Source organism: Odocoileus virginianus, chromosome 15, assembly GCF_023699985.2.
Source record: "Odocoileus virginianus isolate 20LAN1187 ecotype Illinois chromosome 15, Ovbor_1.2, whole genome shotgun sequence".
Taxonomy (NCBI): domain Eukaryota; kingdom Metazoa; phylum Chordata; class Mammalia; order Artiodactyla; family Cervidae; genus Odocoileus; species Odocoileus virginianus.
Genome location: NC_069688.1, coordinates 49,896,600 through 49,913,476, shown reverse-complemented (window position 1 = coordinate 49,913,476; position 16,877 = coordinate 49,896,600). Strand labels below are relative to the sequence as shown.

The following is a 16,877-nucleotide window of genomic DNA, read 5'->3' as shown; positions in this document are numbered from 1 at the left end:
ACCTAGAAACCTCACGCTGTGCTTAATGGTATCTTCGTCATTGTGGCTGTCCCATGTCAGAAGAAGAAAGGGCACTTCATCAGAGTTGTGTAATTCAGAGTGCTCTTTCTCTGAGGAGAAGTCATATTTTGACAGGCATCTTTGAAGAGCCTCTTTAAAAAGGTTAGGGTCATTTGGTGACTTCTTAAAAATAAATTTCTCTGATACAAAGAAGTTGATCTTCAGTATTCAAGGCTGGTATCCATTTCCTCAAAGTTGTCTGGGCAACACATGTTTATCCTCTGCCGGCCAAAATACTGTAACATGGGTGTGAATGGCAAAGGGCTGTAAGCATGAATCACCCAAAGTTGAATAGCTGTAAGTTGAGAACTACCATCAAAACCTGGAAAGTTATGATCCACAGTCAAACACCCAGTACCTCCAGCACCTCACAAAGTGACCACATAAATACAAATAAATGTTAGTGAATGAATGAATGAATGAGCTGTTGGAAAATATAATATCATTATATTTATATCTCATTTTTCTTCAGTAGTGATTCTCAAGCTTTTTAGTCTTTGGACCCCTTTATACTCTTAAAAAATACTGAGGACCTCCAAAACCCTTTTGTTTGTGTGGATTATATCTATTTGATTTTTGTCAAATAGAAATTTAAAATACAAAAAATTTTAAGCATGAGAATTCACAAATAAACATTTCTTTAGCCATAAGATTGATGACATCATCTTATGATGACATATCTATGATGATATCATAGAACCTCTGGAAAACTCCACTGTATGCTTATGCGAAACAGTGAAAAAGACAAATAGCATCTTAGTATTATTTTAAAATTAGTTTTGGCCTTGGGGCCTCCTGGAAGGTCAAAGACCACGCCCCTAAGGGTTCCCAGACTGTACTTTGAGAACATTACCACTTATTAGATGGATATCTTTAGGCAAGTAATGTCTTCTCTGAGCATCAGTTCCTCATACAATGTGGTGGGACAGTGAGATGAGACCCACAGTGGCTAAGGGCAGCACCAGGGAACCAGTGTACATGGCTTCTAATTCCAACCCCTAGACCCTCTTTATCTTTGTGACCTAGGGCAAGTTGCTTACCTTTGTGTCTCATTCTTTCTCTTCTGTAAAATGAGAATAATAGTAGCTACCCCATAGAGGTGTAGTAAGGATTCTGTGAGTTAATATGCATAAAATACTCTAAACAGGTGGAGCACAAGAATGCGACATATGAGGGGAGTTGTTACTGTTTCCTTCATCATTGCCATCATCATTAAAGTGCTCAGAACTCCCCTGGGACAACCAAAATGATGAAGTGGCCACATAAATATATATTTTTTAAAAAAGAAGTTTTTATATACCATATGATATTTAAAGAATTACTCTTTCCTCTATTGTTCTGCAGTTATGCCAGTTCTGCATTTCCTCCATGGTACAGCAAGGCATACAGATTGTTCAGATTGAAGACAAGACTACAATAGTCAATAACACACCATATCAGATATTTTATAAGCCACAGTTAACTGTCACCAAACCCCACTCTGGAAAGGAGGTAAGCCATGCAAACATGAATTTTTTTAATCTATAAATAGTTTTCTTAAATCAGTAATGGTAAGGATCATCTTTTTTTTTAACCCAGAACAGATCAAAAGCTAACACCAAATATAGGTGAAGGATTCATTTCTTTGTACTTTCACTAAAACTAAAACTGTGGTGTCATGATGAGCGTTTCCACAGTCATTAACTCATTAACGAGGAGACAGGCTCCCAAGCAGCAAATCCGGATGCCCTGGCAGCTTCAGGCTGCCAGCGCTCCTAACGCCCTGGCCGGAAGCTGGCCTGAGGGCTGGCTGCAAGGCTACAGAAAAGAACATCTGCCTTGCAGAAAAGCCATGTGTGTAGAAGGCTCAGCCCCAGCAGAGCCCCAGATCTGGGAGCGCCGAGTTCTGTGTCCAGGAGGAGAGGAAATGTGAAAATGTACCAGCTCATTTATGTTAACATCTCTGTGGCAGAATATGTGGAAAATGAATCCAAGAAGGATTTTTTTTTTCTTTATACTCCATGCTTTATACTGTTCAGATGAACAGTTTTATTTTAAGAGAGTAAGGAGATATTTTAAGATTTACAAACAGAATATGCTAAGTGGTATGCTATTGTTTTATGCTGTTGAAACTGTCACACAGAAAAGTATTATTTTTCTTTACTTTTATCCGCATTTATTGTTAGCCCGTACTTGCAGCTCCTAAAAATTACATTAGAACAATACCCTAGGATGAAAGTCTTACTCTTCTAAGCCTGCAGTGCATTATAGGATTTATAAAAATGGCAGATTAATAGAATTTCATCTTGGTTCATTGAAGTATTGATTAAAAATACATAGGTGACCAGAAGCCCCATGTTGGGAAATAGAGGTCAACAGTAATTGCATGGTAGGCAAGGATTTGAGGGAAAAAAACCAGCGTGTGCCCTGAAAATTTTCCCAGTTCTCCCCACCCTAAGGGCTTCCCAAAGCACTGGGTCAGAGCCCTCCACACTGGCACTGCCTCATCTGAAAAGCGGCATAATTTTGCATTTCTTGTGGGGTCTGGGTGAAGGTTCAGTGAGATAATCTGAGAAAAAAAGGCCGGGCACTCAGGAAAAGAGAGTTGCCGGCAGCCATCTCCACACCAGCATCCCAGTGGGTTCCTCGTGAGAAGGGGAGGGCCCTCATTCTTTCTGCAGCTCAGGGCGCCCCATTTTTCAGCCCTGACCCAGCTTCGGGCAGGTGTGGGAATTGTTTGAGACAGGGTCATCCCTCCCCTCTCAGGGAGACGGTCTGGAACAGTGGGAGACACAGCAGAGAGGAGAGGAGGAGGCCTGGCTTCCTGCCAGGCTCTGCCACACACTTCACACACTAGATCTGTGATGCTGGACGCCATCATCTGCTCTCTGGGAAGCAGCTTCCTCAGCTATGAACAAGAAGCTTCAGATAAATTATCCCTTTAGGTCCTTTTTAAGTCCTAAGTCCTGAGACTCTCTCATGTGCCAGAAAGCATGTGGAACTCCAGTTGAGGGCGGGAGGTCAGGGTCTCCTACTCCTTCTGGATGAGCCTTCAGAAACATTTGTCTTCCAAGCTCCCGGTTTCCCCTTGTTCATCTCATTCCGATCACTTCTGCCACGGTCCCCCCAGAGTGCCACCCTTTCAGTCCAGCCGTACCGTCTCCACGACGACCCCCTTCCCAACACACAGCATTTCTGCCCCATGGCATCTGGCTTTTTTGCAGTACCTGGGAGAGATGGAGAACTTGGCACCCCTCACCCCCTCAGATCACATCAGCTTTATCATTTTCCTTATGCCTAGAGAAGCAGACCCTGCTATTGCTGCTTGTAATTGTCTCATTCAGGCTTCCTCATGGGAACACAACAGCTAATATTCCCATGTTCCCCCCCTCCTGAGAATATGTGTCACGGTTTCTCAGAAGCTGTGCTTTAGAGAAGCTTAGTTTCTATGTCGGACTGTATAACTGTGCTCTCTCCACCTTGTCTTGTCTTTCTTCAGTATTTTCACGTTCCAGACAGCTCTACTTTCAGCATTTGCCCAGGTGGCCAGCAGCCTGCCGTGAGATCCAGCTCCCTTCCTTGCTGGGACCTAATGCCCGACCTCGGCCAGTCCGCCCTGGACGTGTCCCTGCTGCAGAAGCAGGTCTTGCTGGCCTTTTCTCCCACCGCGATTGCCGACAGCTCCCAGTGCTGGAGCCTGCCAGCTCTAGTTAGGCAGGAGTTTCCCAGACAGAGCGTGGCAGTGCCCTTGGGGAACTACAGGGAAAATGGATTCTGTACCAGGTATTTTACATTTCTGTGAATGCCCTTCTTTGCTTCATCCATGTGCTGGGAGAGACAAGAGAATAGTTGGCAGTGCTCACCACATGTAAACTTAACTTTTGCTTTTATTTTTCACGGCTTCTGTATTTTGCATACAGCTGGACAGATGTGAGAATCACACATGGGTTTTCCCAGTGAACTACTGATGAGATTTTTTCCCTTATGCGGCTTTTATTAGGGAGAAATGGTGTTCGTACCATAGAGTAGCCACAGTCTATCATAATGAAAAGATGCTCCTATGGCTTCCTAGCCTCTGTCAGGTGATAAGAAATAAGGGTTAAAACATGAGAGAGTCAAGCTGGAAAACCTTTTTCTTTTCCCGTATTTTACTTCTATTTCAAAATGGAATTTTTCTCAAGTCATTAAGAGAGATAACACAAGTCACAGAAGACTCTGTTCTGTGGTTGTTCCTGCACGCAAGTTACTCCAATTACCAATTACCAATTATGCAAATAACAACCACAGAATCAAGCCAGAGACATGTAATGGTTCCTTCATACTGGACTTTTATTTTGTGGTCATTTTGCATGCAGTACATCCTTTCTGTAGCTGTTAGGAATAGCTTACTTAGGGTATATATTAAAAAAGTACAAAAGAAAGCATATTGTAACCTTATGAGAGGTACCTTTTTTGTGATTATGAATTTATAGACTAAGATTTTAGCCATCTTAACTTTGATGTATATAGAGATTTCTAACAGTAATATTTTAAAAGATAACTTTCTAACTCCAGTTGTCCTTGATAGTTAAGGCTCTGTTCCCTACACACATCCCTTCTTTCACAACATTCACAAACATCTATGATTTTATAATCACTTTCCATCCCCAACTCTAGAGGAGTGATTGTCCTTGTATCCTGATTGGAGAAGTATGGTAAGTTGTTGTTGTTACTAAAACAAATTTGTTGTTATCAAAGGGGAAAGAGGGGTGGGGGGATAAATTAGGAGGCCAGGGTTAACATATACACTTCTGTGTATAAAATAGATAGTCGACAAGAACCTACTGTACAGCATAGGGAATTATACTCAGTACCCTGTAATAACCTATTAGGGAAAAGAATCTGAAAAAATATATGTATATAAAGAATATATATATTAAAAGAATTTATATAACTGAATCACTGGGCTATATACTTACACAGTATTGTAAATCAATTTAAAAAATGTTTTCTAAGTTATTTTTAGATAATCTTAGAGTCACATGCAGTTATAGGAAGTAATTCAGAGAGGTCCCCTGTATCCCTTACTCAGTTCCCCTAGTTGAAACATCTTACAAAACATCTTACAAACCTAGTATCATATCCCAAATGTTGGTGTTGATACAGTTAGTGTATAGAGCATTTCCATGGTAAGTTTCAGAAAGTATTTTTGAAAGCAGTGTGAACCTATGTATAGAAAACAAACTTATTTTTAAAACTAAAACACAAAATTTATAATAAACACTTAGAATTTATGTTTAAAATTCTAAGATTTTGTTAATTTAATGTAAATGTTTATCTATTGTAATATAAATGTAAATAACTATTAAGCTAGTTATTAGATTGAAAGTGACAAGTGAAAGCTTTAGTCACTCAGTCTTGTCTGACCCTTTGTGACCCCATGGACTGTTGCCTGCCAGGCCCCTCTGTCCATGGAATTTTCCAGGCAAGAATACTGGAGTGGGTCGTCATTTCTTTCTCTAGGGGATCTTCCCGACCCAGGGATTGAACCTGGGTCTCCTGCATTGCAGACAGATTCTTCACCGTCTGAGCTACTATGGAAGCCCAGTTATGATATTAGAAGTACCATATTTTAGTTCTGACCTCAGATCTCTTGGTTATCAATAAGACATTCTCTGTGGTCAGCTTGCCTGGCTCTTCCAGAATTAGGCTGGGAGACGATCCGAAGACAATACTGTGAAAGTGTTTCGTCTCCTCCCCGCGCTCCTCCCCTCAGTCCTACGGTGCACATATATGATGGTGCTATTAATGTGATTTTCCCAAATACTAATCAACAGTTCTCCTTGGCATTTCAGACAAATGCAGTCTTTGGGAAGAACTCACACTGGTGAACAGAATAGATAGTGAATGGGAAACTCTTTAGTGTGTTACTGCCCGCTTATAATCAGTATAAACTGAGGGCCACATTTGGCAAATAATCTGATTTCTTTGATTAATTTGAACAACCAGTCCATGTAATTTAAACTTCAGAGAGATTTTTTTTCCTGATTTGATACGAAATATTTTTTGATAGTCTCTCAATCTAAATTGGAGCCTTCTCTCTGTCCATTGTAGAGAGCAGTCTACGCCCACACAGCAGTTTCTCTGAGGCCAAATAGAAAATACAGCTTTGTTCTTGGTAGCCAAAATGGAGAGCCTATAAAGTACGGTGATTTGTGAAAATTGACAGCAAACATACTGAACCTACCTACCTTTAGAATTAAAAATAGCAAGCACACAGATTCTTCAGTCATCCTTCTAGAAACACATCGGCTCCTCCTTCACCAAAACTTATCAAGCACTTTTGAGGAGGAAGGCACCCCATCTCTAGAGATTAAGGCACATGTACATAGAGGAAAAGAGAACAGAAGGAAAAGCTAGCACAAGGATATCTGTGATTCTGAGTACTACAAGTTATGTTTTTTTTTTTAATTTAATTTTATGTTTTTAATTCTTTTTATATTGGAGCATAGTTGATTAACAGTGTTGTGTTAGTTTCAGGTATATGGCAAAGTGATTCAGTTATACATACACATGTAGCTATTCTTTTTCAAATTCTTTTCCCTTTTAGGTTGTTTATGGAACATTGAGCAGAGTTCCCTGTGCTATACAGTAGTTTACACAATTTTTGAATATTTTATGATAATGTTACTGCTGCCAGAAAAAAAAATTAGTAAACCTATCATTAGTGTCTGGCAGGTAATAGAGGAGCAGATGGCCTCCATTGTCTGGAAAACATTTTCTCTGATGTGTAAGAGGGAGGGTGTTATAGAGGTTCTGAATATTGTAAATCTAAATAAATATGTACCAGGAGAAAAAGCATGCATTTTTTTCTAAGCTGTTTCTGTCATTTGATCTGATTCTATTCTAGGGCAATAGCACTAACATATCAAGAACACCTTGGAGTGACTTATTTAACCCTCTCAGAAGACCCTAGTCCTCGAATAATTTTCCACAACAGATGTCCAGTGACAATACTTATAAAGGAAAATACTAAAGGTATATGTTATAGTATTGAATTTAAATAATAGAAAACCTATATTCTTTCTGGAGGTTTTTGACTTAGTATTTGCCTGTGATCCTTAAGTAAAAGTGAACTTATTTGAGAAGTTTCTCTTGCCACATTACATTTAATATCCCCAAGTCTTTGTCTTCAAAGCCTAAGTCTGAATATGCCTTTTTTTTTTAAATTTTAGATATTCCAAAGTTTGAGGTTTATTGCAGAAAAATTCCTCCCGAGTGCTCGATTCATCATGAGCTATATCATCAGATTTCCAGTTATCCAGACTGCAAGACCAGAGACCTCCTTCCTAGCCTCCTTTTGAGAGTGGACTCGCTGGAAGAAATGACGACCGAGTGGAGTGACGCCATCGACATCAACAATCAGGGGACACAGGTCAGCGCCCACACATTCCTGCCCAGGCATGCAGGAGAGGCCCCTTTTCTGAGGTTTTGGTGATCTTCTGCTTCCAAACGCTGACTGTCTTGCCTCTGTGTTGAGGGCTCAGGTGTACCTGCTTTTACGCCCTCGTCGGGCTATAACTTCTCAAACACAAGAGTGTATCCCCAAAGTATGCCGCTGCTGCTCAGTCGCTTCAGTCGTGTCCGACCTCTTTGCAGCCGCATGGAGTGTAGCCCGTCAGGCTCCTCTGAGAATCCACAGGGTTCTCCAGGCAAGAATACTGGAATGGGTTGCCGTGCTGCCCTCCAGGGGATCTTCCCAACCCAAGAATCTAACCTGCATCGCTTAGGTCTCTGCATTGGCAGGCGGGTTCTTTACCACTAGCACCGCCTGGGAAGTGCATCCCCAAAGTATACTATACAACTATTTATTCAAGGGGAACACTTGGTAAAGCAAGCCCATCTTGGGTCTAAACCCAGGTCAAAAATGAAATAGAAGTGTTTATAATCTTCTTCATGTAAAAGGTAATCCAGCTGTCCAGATTTTAAGACAATCATAATGTCAACCCTGGATTCATTACCTCTTTTGAAAATTTACTAATTTTGAAATATACACATTATTCCTAGCAATACACAAAACTTTGCAAATATAAGTACAGTTTTAAAACCCTGAACAGATCAGATGTCCTGATTTGTCCCTGTCTTACTCTAGATGTTAGTGATAATATTTTGGTTGAAAATGGCACAGGGACCTAGCATTCCTTTTCTGCTCTACTTAAAATTTACCACTTTTCAGTACAATCCAGTGGCATTAAACACATTCACAATGTTGTAAAACCATAACCCCCATCCATTTCCAGAAATGTTTCATCATTCTGAACAGATACTATAAACCCGTAACTCCTCACTCTCCCCTCTCCTCAGCCCATGGCAACCTCTTCTGTGCTTTCTGAGTCTGTCTACTGCAGGCCTCTCATATAAGGAGAAGCGTACAACACTCGTCCTTTTGTGTCTGGCCTGTTTCCCTTAGCATGATATCTTCAAGGTTCACCCATGTTGTAGCATGTGTCAGAACATCATTCCCTTTTATGGCTGAATAATACTGTGCTGTACTTTTTAGAAGTCCCTTCACATCTATTAGTTCATTTGATCTTCACAACTCACTTATGAAATAGGTCCTATTTTAATGGTAACAAAACACATATTAAAATTAAAAATGTGTTTACAGTAATAATAATGGTTATCATAATAAGCACTTACTATATGTCAGGCATTGTGCTAAGCACTTTATATTCATTCTTCTCTAACCCGTGCAACAGGCAGACAAGATAGGGACCATCATTTCCATGTTACAGAAGTGAAAACTTGAGATCTCCAAAGAAACGTGGTCGAATTCCTACATGTTACGAGGGAAGGGACGAGGATTTTATCCAGACCTACCTGACTCCACGGCATGTGCTCTGAACTGCTGTGCTCTGAATGCTACTTCCTTACCTGAAGTTCCTTAGCTCCCCCACTTCCCCAGTCCTGCTGGCACATTTTTCTCATCTTTCAAGAGGTTCTCTCCCTACACCCCTGTGAAGTCCCTACCCATCCCAGGGCCCTCTGCATACACATATAATATTTTTAACATTTAATTGCATTCACTTCAGTAAATGATTTCCTAACAAGTCAAGATTCCTGGCAGTCAGACCCCTGCCTTATTCATGCACAGCCTATGGCAGAATGCCTGCCAACACAGTGAGGTCTGAAGACATACCAAACGAATAAATGAATGAAAGAGAAGATGAGGCTACCAAGAGAGGTCTTGTAAAGGAGAAGAAGAGGGTGCCAGGCCTGACTTTGGGAAACTCTGATGTGTGAGCGTGATGTAGCATCAGAATGAGAAAGAGCTGGAGAGTGGCAGGAGGAGGGGCTGGGCGGGGCGGAAACAGGAAAGCTTCTGAGAGGGAGAGTTTCCAGGATGGAAGATGGTGGGCAGAGGGCAGGCGAGATCACATTGGAAGTTACAAGTCCAGAGGGAGTGCAAGGACAGGGGAAAAGTGGTGTTTTTTTCAAGAAGCAAATGAGATCCCTGGAGAGGAAGCCTTTTATATGTTGCAGGAGAGGAGTCAGTGGAGGAGATGTGAAAACATGCGCAAAGAATCGCCAGAGAGACAAGTTCAAAGCACAGGGAGTATAATTCTCCTTGAACAGGAGGGCCATGCCCTCTTCTCTGATGGTAGAAAAGAGGTGGGGATGGGCACAGGGGTAGGTAGAGATCTCTGGAGGGCTGCGGGTGGGAAATAGAGTGAAATGATACCCAGTGGCTCTAAATTTATCAGGGAACGTAGAGCGAAACATCTGCTGAGAGAGAGGGGGAAAGGGGTGGGGGACTGGGGAGAGCGTAGCTATGGAAACAGTAAAGGACATGGCCATGGACAGGTGCAGGAGGGGTCCCGCTCACCTGGGAGACCTGCACTTGTGGTGCCCCAAACTGCAGAGGGGTGTGATGTCCACCCCACAGCGCTCATGTGATGAACAGAGAAAATCCGCAGGGGTGGCATGACCTCTGGAGATGTTCCTGGTCTCCATCCTTTACAGAATAAGCATCACCAGCTTCTCGAAGTCCCCTGAACTGCCCTGCATCCATGCAAAGGTGTCTGAAGCCTTGCTTATGTATGTCTAGGGAATGCTTTACAATAGGCAATCTGCCTGCCAAACCTTATTTTGGGAGTTCCCGTTCACTCTAAATTTCCTCAAACCTTTGTAGTCGGGGATACTTCAAAGCTGAGAGGAGGTGCTCTTTCCAACACCCGTATCACCCCCGGTCTGAGGACCCGGCAAAGTCTCGTGTTCCCATTAATCTTGGAGGAGCTGTGAGCCATATGTCCCGCAGACCATGGCTCACTTCCTATTCTGGAGGAAGATTCATTTCAGACCCTCGCTGACGTCTCCCCGGGAACACACCAGGGCGTATAAATCACTGGGTCGGGGGGGAAGGCGTGGGGAGCTGTGTCCTCTGATGAAAGGAAGCAGCCCTTCTGTAGGAGGAAGCTTGTCTTCCAGGAGCCTTGCCTCAGCCCTGAGTGTCATGCTCATGATGTGGATTTCAAAGCTGACCTAACAAAAGAATTAAAGCACCAAAAAGTCTCCATTATGCCCCAGGGAAGAAAACCCCTCTAGCTTTTGTCCATCACAGAGATGCCCCTCGGTGCCTCCCTGGTTTTTTAAATAAGACCACTTCATGTTGTATAATTTTGAGGTGGAATATGAGAGGAAATGTGCAGAGAATAACTATAGTTACACAAAGAAGTGTTCTTTGGATCAAGAGTTAACTGAGAAAACCTAAGAATTCTGATGGCTGTGGATTTTCTGGGCCTGTGTCCCTGGCTCACACCTGGGTGGGGACACAGGCCCCGCAGTGACAGCTGGAGCCCTTATCCATAATGACAGTGCGGGGAGCCTGACAACAGGGAAGGAAAATCTTTAAATAAAGTGTTAGTCACTCACCAACTCTTTTGTGACCCCATGGACTGTAGCCTGCCAGGCTCCTCTGTCTGTGGACTTCTTTAGGCAAGAATACTGGAATTAGTAGCCATTCCCTTCTCCAGGGGATCTTCTTGACCCAGGGATCGAACCTGGGTCTCCTGCATTGAGGTCAGATTCTTTACTGTTTCAGCTACTATGTTGATCATTTTAAGTCATAATTTTGATCCTGTGAGGGAAATACTTCAGAATCCTGTCATAGTGTACGGGCTTTCAACTGCTGACAGTCCAAAACCTTATTTTTGTCAAAGCTAGGCAACATTCTTTTGAAAAATTCAAGACAGAAAAGGTATTTGGAAAACACAGTATTTACCGTTTAACTAATATAAACACAGTGAATGCTTCCGTCATTCAATCAACAAATACTTACGGATTTTCTAATATGTGCCACTCACTATATTATAACCTGGAGCTGGGACTACATAAAAGACAGTGAACAAAAATGGAACACGGCCCTTTCCCTCAAGGAGATTTCCTGTGGAGGAGGTAGATGATAAGCAATCCCAGGTGGTTGTGCTCTTATGAACTCTGATCACAGTTTTGAAGGAGAGGCGGGTACAGGTGTGCTGTGATACAGCGGACAATTAACAGTTTGAGAGGCTGTGTCCCTGCGTACAAGCCCTGACATCTTAGCATTAAAGAGGCATAGGCAATAAGTAGGCAAGAGAACGGGAGACTTTCTCAGCAGACAGAGCAAGTTCAAAGTTTTGGTGCTCAGAGAGGGAGCTCAGAGGGATCGCTTCCAGCGATCTAAATGCCAATGTGGCCAGAGGAGGGAAGAGGGGCCGGGGAGGAGGCTAGGGAGGTGGTTCAAGGCCCACCCTGGCAGGATCCTGTAGCTCCAACAGAGGTTTGGGCTTTTAAGAACCACAGGAAGCAATTGAATTGTTTATGAAAAGCAATTTCTGAGCCAAAGAATAGCAGTTTAAATCCCAAAAGGCTGGTTAAAATTATCCCTTTGCAGGTAAATTCTACAAAGATCCAGTAAATTCTCATGATCTTTGAGTCTTAACAGAAGTGTTTAGTGGGGCCAGCATCATCACCATTTTCTTCCCTGATAAACTCCATACTAGTTACAAAGTGCTTTGCTTTGCCCTCCAGTCTTTAGTCTTCCATCCATTTAACCAGCAAACTTTTACTGAGGACCTATCCAGGGCCAAACCCTGTGCCCTGAATATGTTTAATTCCCACGTTCAAGGCACCTGGGTAACTAAATGAATGCAGTCAAGTGTAGTAAGTCCTAAGATAGAGCCTTTGATCACTGCAAAAGCTCTAAGGTAGTCAGGGCAGTAATTTTGATGTTTATGTTACTGATGAGAAGATTCAGGCTTTTAAAGAGTAATCCGCTAGGTGGTTTATAATTAAACAGCATCAGGCTGGAACCTGGGTCTGCTCACATGTGGCCTAGTCATTTTTGCTCTACCAAGCTAGGGTCACTGTCAGTCATTTGGAGTCCAAACCTGGCTACAAACATTGTCACCTGAAAGTCAGTGAAAGCACAGGCGAGAAGAGGTTTTCTGATTCCTGCTTTTACCTAGAGCAAGAGTCCCTTCTGTGCCATCCCACCCTAGAAAACTACCAGTGTCATTGTTGGTCAGTCGCTCAGTCATGTCCAACTCTTTGTGACCCTGTGGACTGCAGCACACCTGGCTTCTCTGTCCTTCACCATCTCTTGGAGTTTGCTCAAATTCATGTCCACTGAGTCGATGATGCCATCCAACCATCTCATCCTCTGTTGTCCGCTTCTCCTCCTGCCTTCAATCTTTCCCAGCATTAGGGTCTTTTCCAATGAGTCAGCTTTTTGCATCAGGTAACCAAAGTATTGGAGCTTCAGCATCAGTTGTTCTAATGAATATTCAGAGTTGACTTCATAATCATAGCAGTGATTCTATGAGAAAGTCTTGGCTTGCATCAAGCTACACTCTGTCCCTCTGTAGCATCCATTCAACCACCCTTGTTTAACCCCCTGAGGCATCACAGAGTATTTACTTCCCCTTTAATACAGTAACACTACAATTATTTGAAGGCAGCCTCAGCGTCTTCTCTAACTGTTCCCTTATCCAGGCCAAACGTTTCTGGTTCCTTGAATCATTCCTTCAGTAAATGTGATTTCCAGACCCATCACCACAGTTACCCTGGTCTGAACACACTAGTGGGTTGTGTTCCTTTTTAAAAATCTGGCAGCCAGAGTTACACATACTATTCCAAATGTGGTCTAATCAGCTATTACCTCCCTATGCTTCCATTAATAAAGTAGAAGATTGAGTTAACTTTTTATTAATGAGTTCAGACTGTTTGTTATTATTGAACTCGTGGTCAACCACATCCTCCAGGTCTTTATCATATGACTTGCTGTGCAGTTGACTTTTTGAACCCGGTGACAGGACTTTACATTTATCCCCAATAAATTAAATCTTGTTGCTATTGGCCTAGTCCACTTGTTGAAATCACTTTTAAAAAATTGTGATGCTGTCATCCACCCTATTAAGTATCCCTGGTAGCTTTAGGTCATCTATAGATGTGGTGAACCTGCATTCTATGTGTTCATCCAAGTTATTAATAAATATGTTGAATGGGACAAGTCCAAGGTCTGCGTGCTGTGGTGAATCACGAGACACTTCCCTAATGCGTGGGTTCAGTCAGCCAGTAACACTCCAAACTGTACTGTCATCTAGCCCATATTTCTTCAATAAGAAAATGCATCTATAAAAGCACTTTCAAACTATACTGTATAAGATATTTCTTATCCTGCTTACAAGAACATCATGAGACACTTTGGTAAATGCCCTGATGAGCCAGGACTCAAATGTGTGATCAACCCATTTGGTGCCAATCTGACAGGGGGTAATCCTGAGCACTAATGCTCAAAGAGCGTGTGGTCATCTTCAGAGACTTCATTAGCCTCCATCCCCAACTTTTTATATAGAGAAGTAGTTGTCAATGCAAGGGACTATCTGACTTATAAAATGTGTGGGGCAGATGTTTTGGCTTCTTGCTTACTTCCATCACCTTCCCCATCCCCCCTGCATTATCAGGGCCAGAAGAGATATCAGCAGATTGGCATCCACTTCTGACATCTGCCAGGTATCCTGGTCAAGAGTCTTCTGTGTGTTTATAGTTTGTTCTAGTTGAGACACCATTCCTTCTGAAGATTCTCGGTAGAAGGGATATCTCTAAAGTATTTTTTAGTAATACAGAAAGAAATCAAACCAGTCAATCTTAAAGGAAATCAACCCTGAATACTCACTGGAAGGACTGATGCTGAAGCTGAAGCTACAATATTTTGACCACCTGATGCGAAGTGCGGACCCATTGGAAAAGACCCTAATGCTGAGAAAGATTGAAAGCAAAAAGAGAGGAGGGCAACAGAGGATGAGATGGTTGGATAGCATTACTGACTCATTTGTCCACTAACTTGGACAAACTCCAGGAGATAGTGAGGGACAGGAAGGCCTGGTGTGCTGGCAGCCCATGGGGTCACAAAAAGTTGCAACTGAACAACAACATAGAGAAGGAAGACTTCAGTCAGTCAGTTCAGTTGCTCAGTCGTGTCCGACTCAGCTACCTCATGGACTGCAGCACGCCAGGCCTCCCTGTCCATCACCAACTCCTAGAGCTTATTCAAACTCATGTCCATCGCATTGGTGATGCCATCCAGCCATCTCCTCCTTTGCCGTCCCCTTCTCCTCTTGCCCTCAATCTCTCCCAGCATCAGATCAGGATCTTTTCCAGTGAGTCAGTTCTTTGCATCAGGTGGCCAAAGTATTAGAGCTTCAGCTTCAGCATCAGTCCTTCCAATGAATATTCAGGACTGATTTCCTGTAGGATGGATTGGTTGGATCTCCTTGCAGTCCCAGGGACTCTCAAGAGTCTTCTCCGACACCACAGTTCAAAAGCATCAATTCTTCAGCGCTCAGCTTTCTTTATAGAAAGAAAGACTCTCTTCTTTATAGAAAGAAGACTCTCACATCCACACATGACTACTGGAAAAACCATAGCTTTGACTAGACAGAACTTTTTGGACTAGACTTACACTCAGAATATCTGTTATTTCCTTCTCCTCTTCCTCCAGTTTTTCCTACCTTGATTATCTTGGAAACTCTCCCCTCTTCTTTTCCTCTCTCGGAGAGCTAATTCGTCTCCAAGCTTTAGCTCCCCTCATCCAGTCACTCCCAAATATCTTATCTCTGGCCACCTCGCCTCTCCCAAGCTCCAACTCTGTGTATCTAGCTACCCACCAGACATCTCTGCCCGAAAGACCTACAGACACTTCAGATCACTGTCATCATCTTAAACCAGAGCGCTCATTTTCTGTTCCCTCAAACCAGCTTCTCCTGGAGTCTGCTTTAATTAATATCACCCCCATTTTTTCAGTGTTAAAACCTTCAGTAACGTTGATATAAACTCATATCAAATGCCTGCTTTATGTCACGCATTCTACACAAATACTGTCATTAGTCTGCCCAGGTAGATGGTACTCGAAAGTCAGAGAGGTTAGCTTGCACAGAGCATGTGGGCCTGGGATTCTGTCCCAGGACTGTCTGGCTTCTAAGCCTGTCTTTTCCTGCAGCAGCCCGGTACTTTCCTATCCCTTTCTTCCCCCACAAGTTCTGGCAGAAATTTCTAAGAAGGGTCTCTGTATCTTCCCCTTCTTTTTGTGACCAGGGTCTACTTCAAGTCTTTTATTCGTCATCCCTCGGTCAGATATTAGCAGCAGCCCCTTAAAGAGTCTCTCCATTGTCAGGCTTTCTGCCCTCAAACCTGTCTCCACAGCTGCCACCACAGTGGTGAGTAAAACAGTCCAGCCAGAAAAGTCTGTCCAGGCCACTTGGCTGCTAAAGACAAATCACTGCCTGCAACCAAGTAGACCACATCTCACCTCCTTATTCCCTCTGCAGGTTAGTGTTCAATCCCATAGCACATATGGAAATCTCTTCTTCCCTTTCAAGTCTTGAATTCTTCTATTCCAAGGTTTTCCTTCTTATGATACTCTTTGACAACTATTTGATCTGGGTAGTGGTGGTTTAGTTGCTAAGTCATGTCCAACTCTTGGCGACCGCATGGACTATAGCCTGCCAGGCTCCTCTGTCCCTGGAATTCTCCAGGCAGGAATACTGAAGTGGGTTGCCATTTCCTTCTCCAGGGGATTTTCCTGACCCAGGAATCGAACCTGGGTCTCCTGCATTGCAGGCAGATTCTTTACCAACTGAGCTACAAGGAACGCCTTTTATTAATTTTAGTTTAATTTTATAAAATTAGTAAATTTTATATTCATTTCTTCCCAAAATAGAGGGTGAAATGTTTTACGAATTTTTGCCAAGGATCAGCAGAACAAATACAATGCCTCATTTATCACATCTTCAGATCATTGCATGCTAAGACATCCCCCAATCTGCCATAGACGAGCCAGAGACCCAGAAGAACCATGGTATAGATTCCAGTCCGAGGGCAGGAGAAGATGCAATGAAATATCCCAGCTCTAGCACTAAGGCAGGAAAGAGGGGTCAAGTTCCTTCTTCCTCCACTGTTTGTTCGGTTCAGACCCTCAGTGGACTGGATGATGCCCCCCCACACTCAGGAAGGGAGTCTGCAGGGTCCACTGAGTCAAATGCTAATCTCACCTAGAAACACCCTCACTGACACATCCAGAAATAATGTTTTCATCTAGGTACCCAGTGGTCAATCAAGCTGACACAAAGTTGACCATCCAAAAAGAAGTGAACATGTGAGGTGGGGGCAAAATTAATCAGGTAAAAGAAAGAGGATTGAAGAGGGGTGAAGTGCAGCACTTGTACCATGATGGTGACTGGAGCCCAGTGACAGAATTAGTACAAATCGGAGGAGCAGGTGGCTTAAGGACTTTCAGTAGCAGGAATGCCTGTTATTTAACT

The 16,877-nt window shown here is 42.8% G+C and overlaps 1 protein-coding gene across 8 annotated transcripts in view; it reads left to right on the top strand.

The window, feature by feature from the left end:
• Window positions 1-16,877, top strand: part of VPS13B (vacuolar protein sorting 13 homolog B) — a 780,541-nt gene that overhangs the window by 730,082 nt on the left and 33,582 nt on the right. For all 8 annotated transcript variants that reach the window (XM_070477337.1, XM_070477338.1, XM_020914637.2 and 5 more), the window contains 4 exons: window positions 1,405-1,551; window positions 3,539-3,822; window positions 6,929-7,056; window positions 7,254-7,453. In XM_070477337.1, the coding sequence (XP_070333438.1) occupies window positions 1,405-1,551; window positions 3,539-3,822; window positions 6,929-7,056; window positions 7,254-7,453 (759 nt within the window). The remainder of the gene's footprint in view (window positions 1-1,404; window positions 1,552-3,538; window positions 3,823-6,928; window positions 7,057-7,253; window positions 7,454-16,877) is intronic.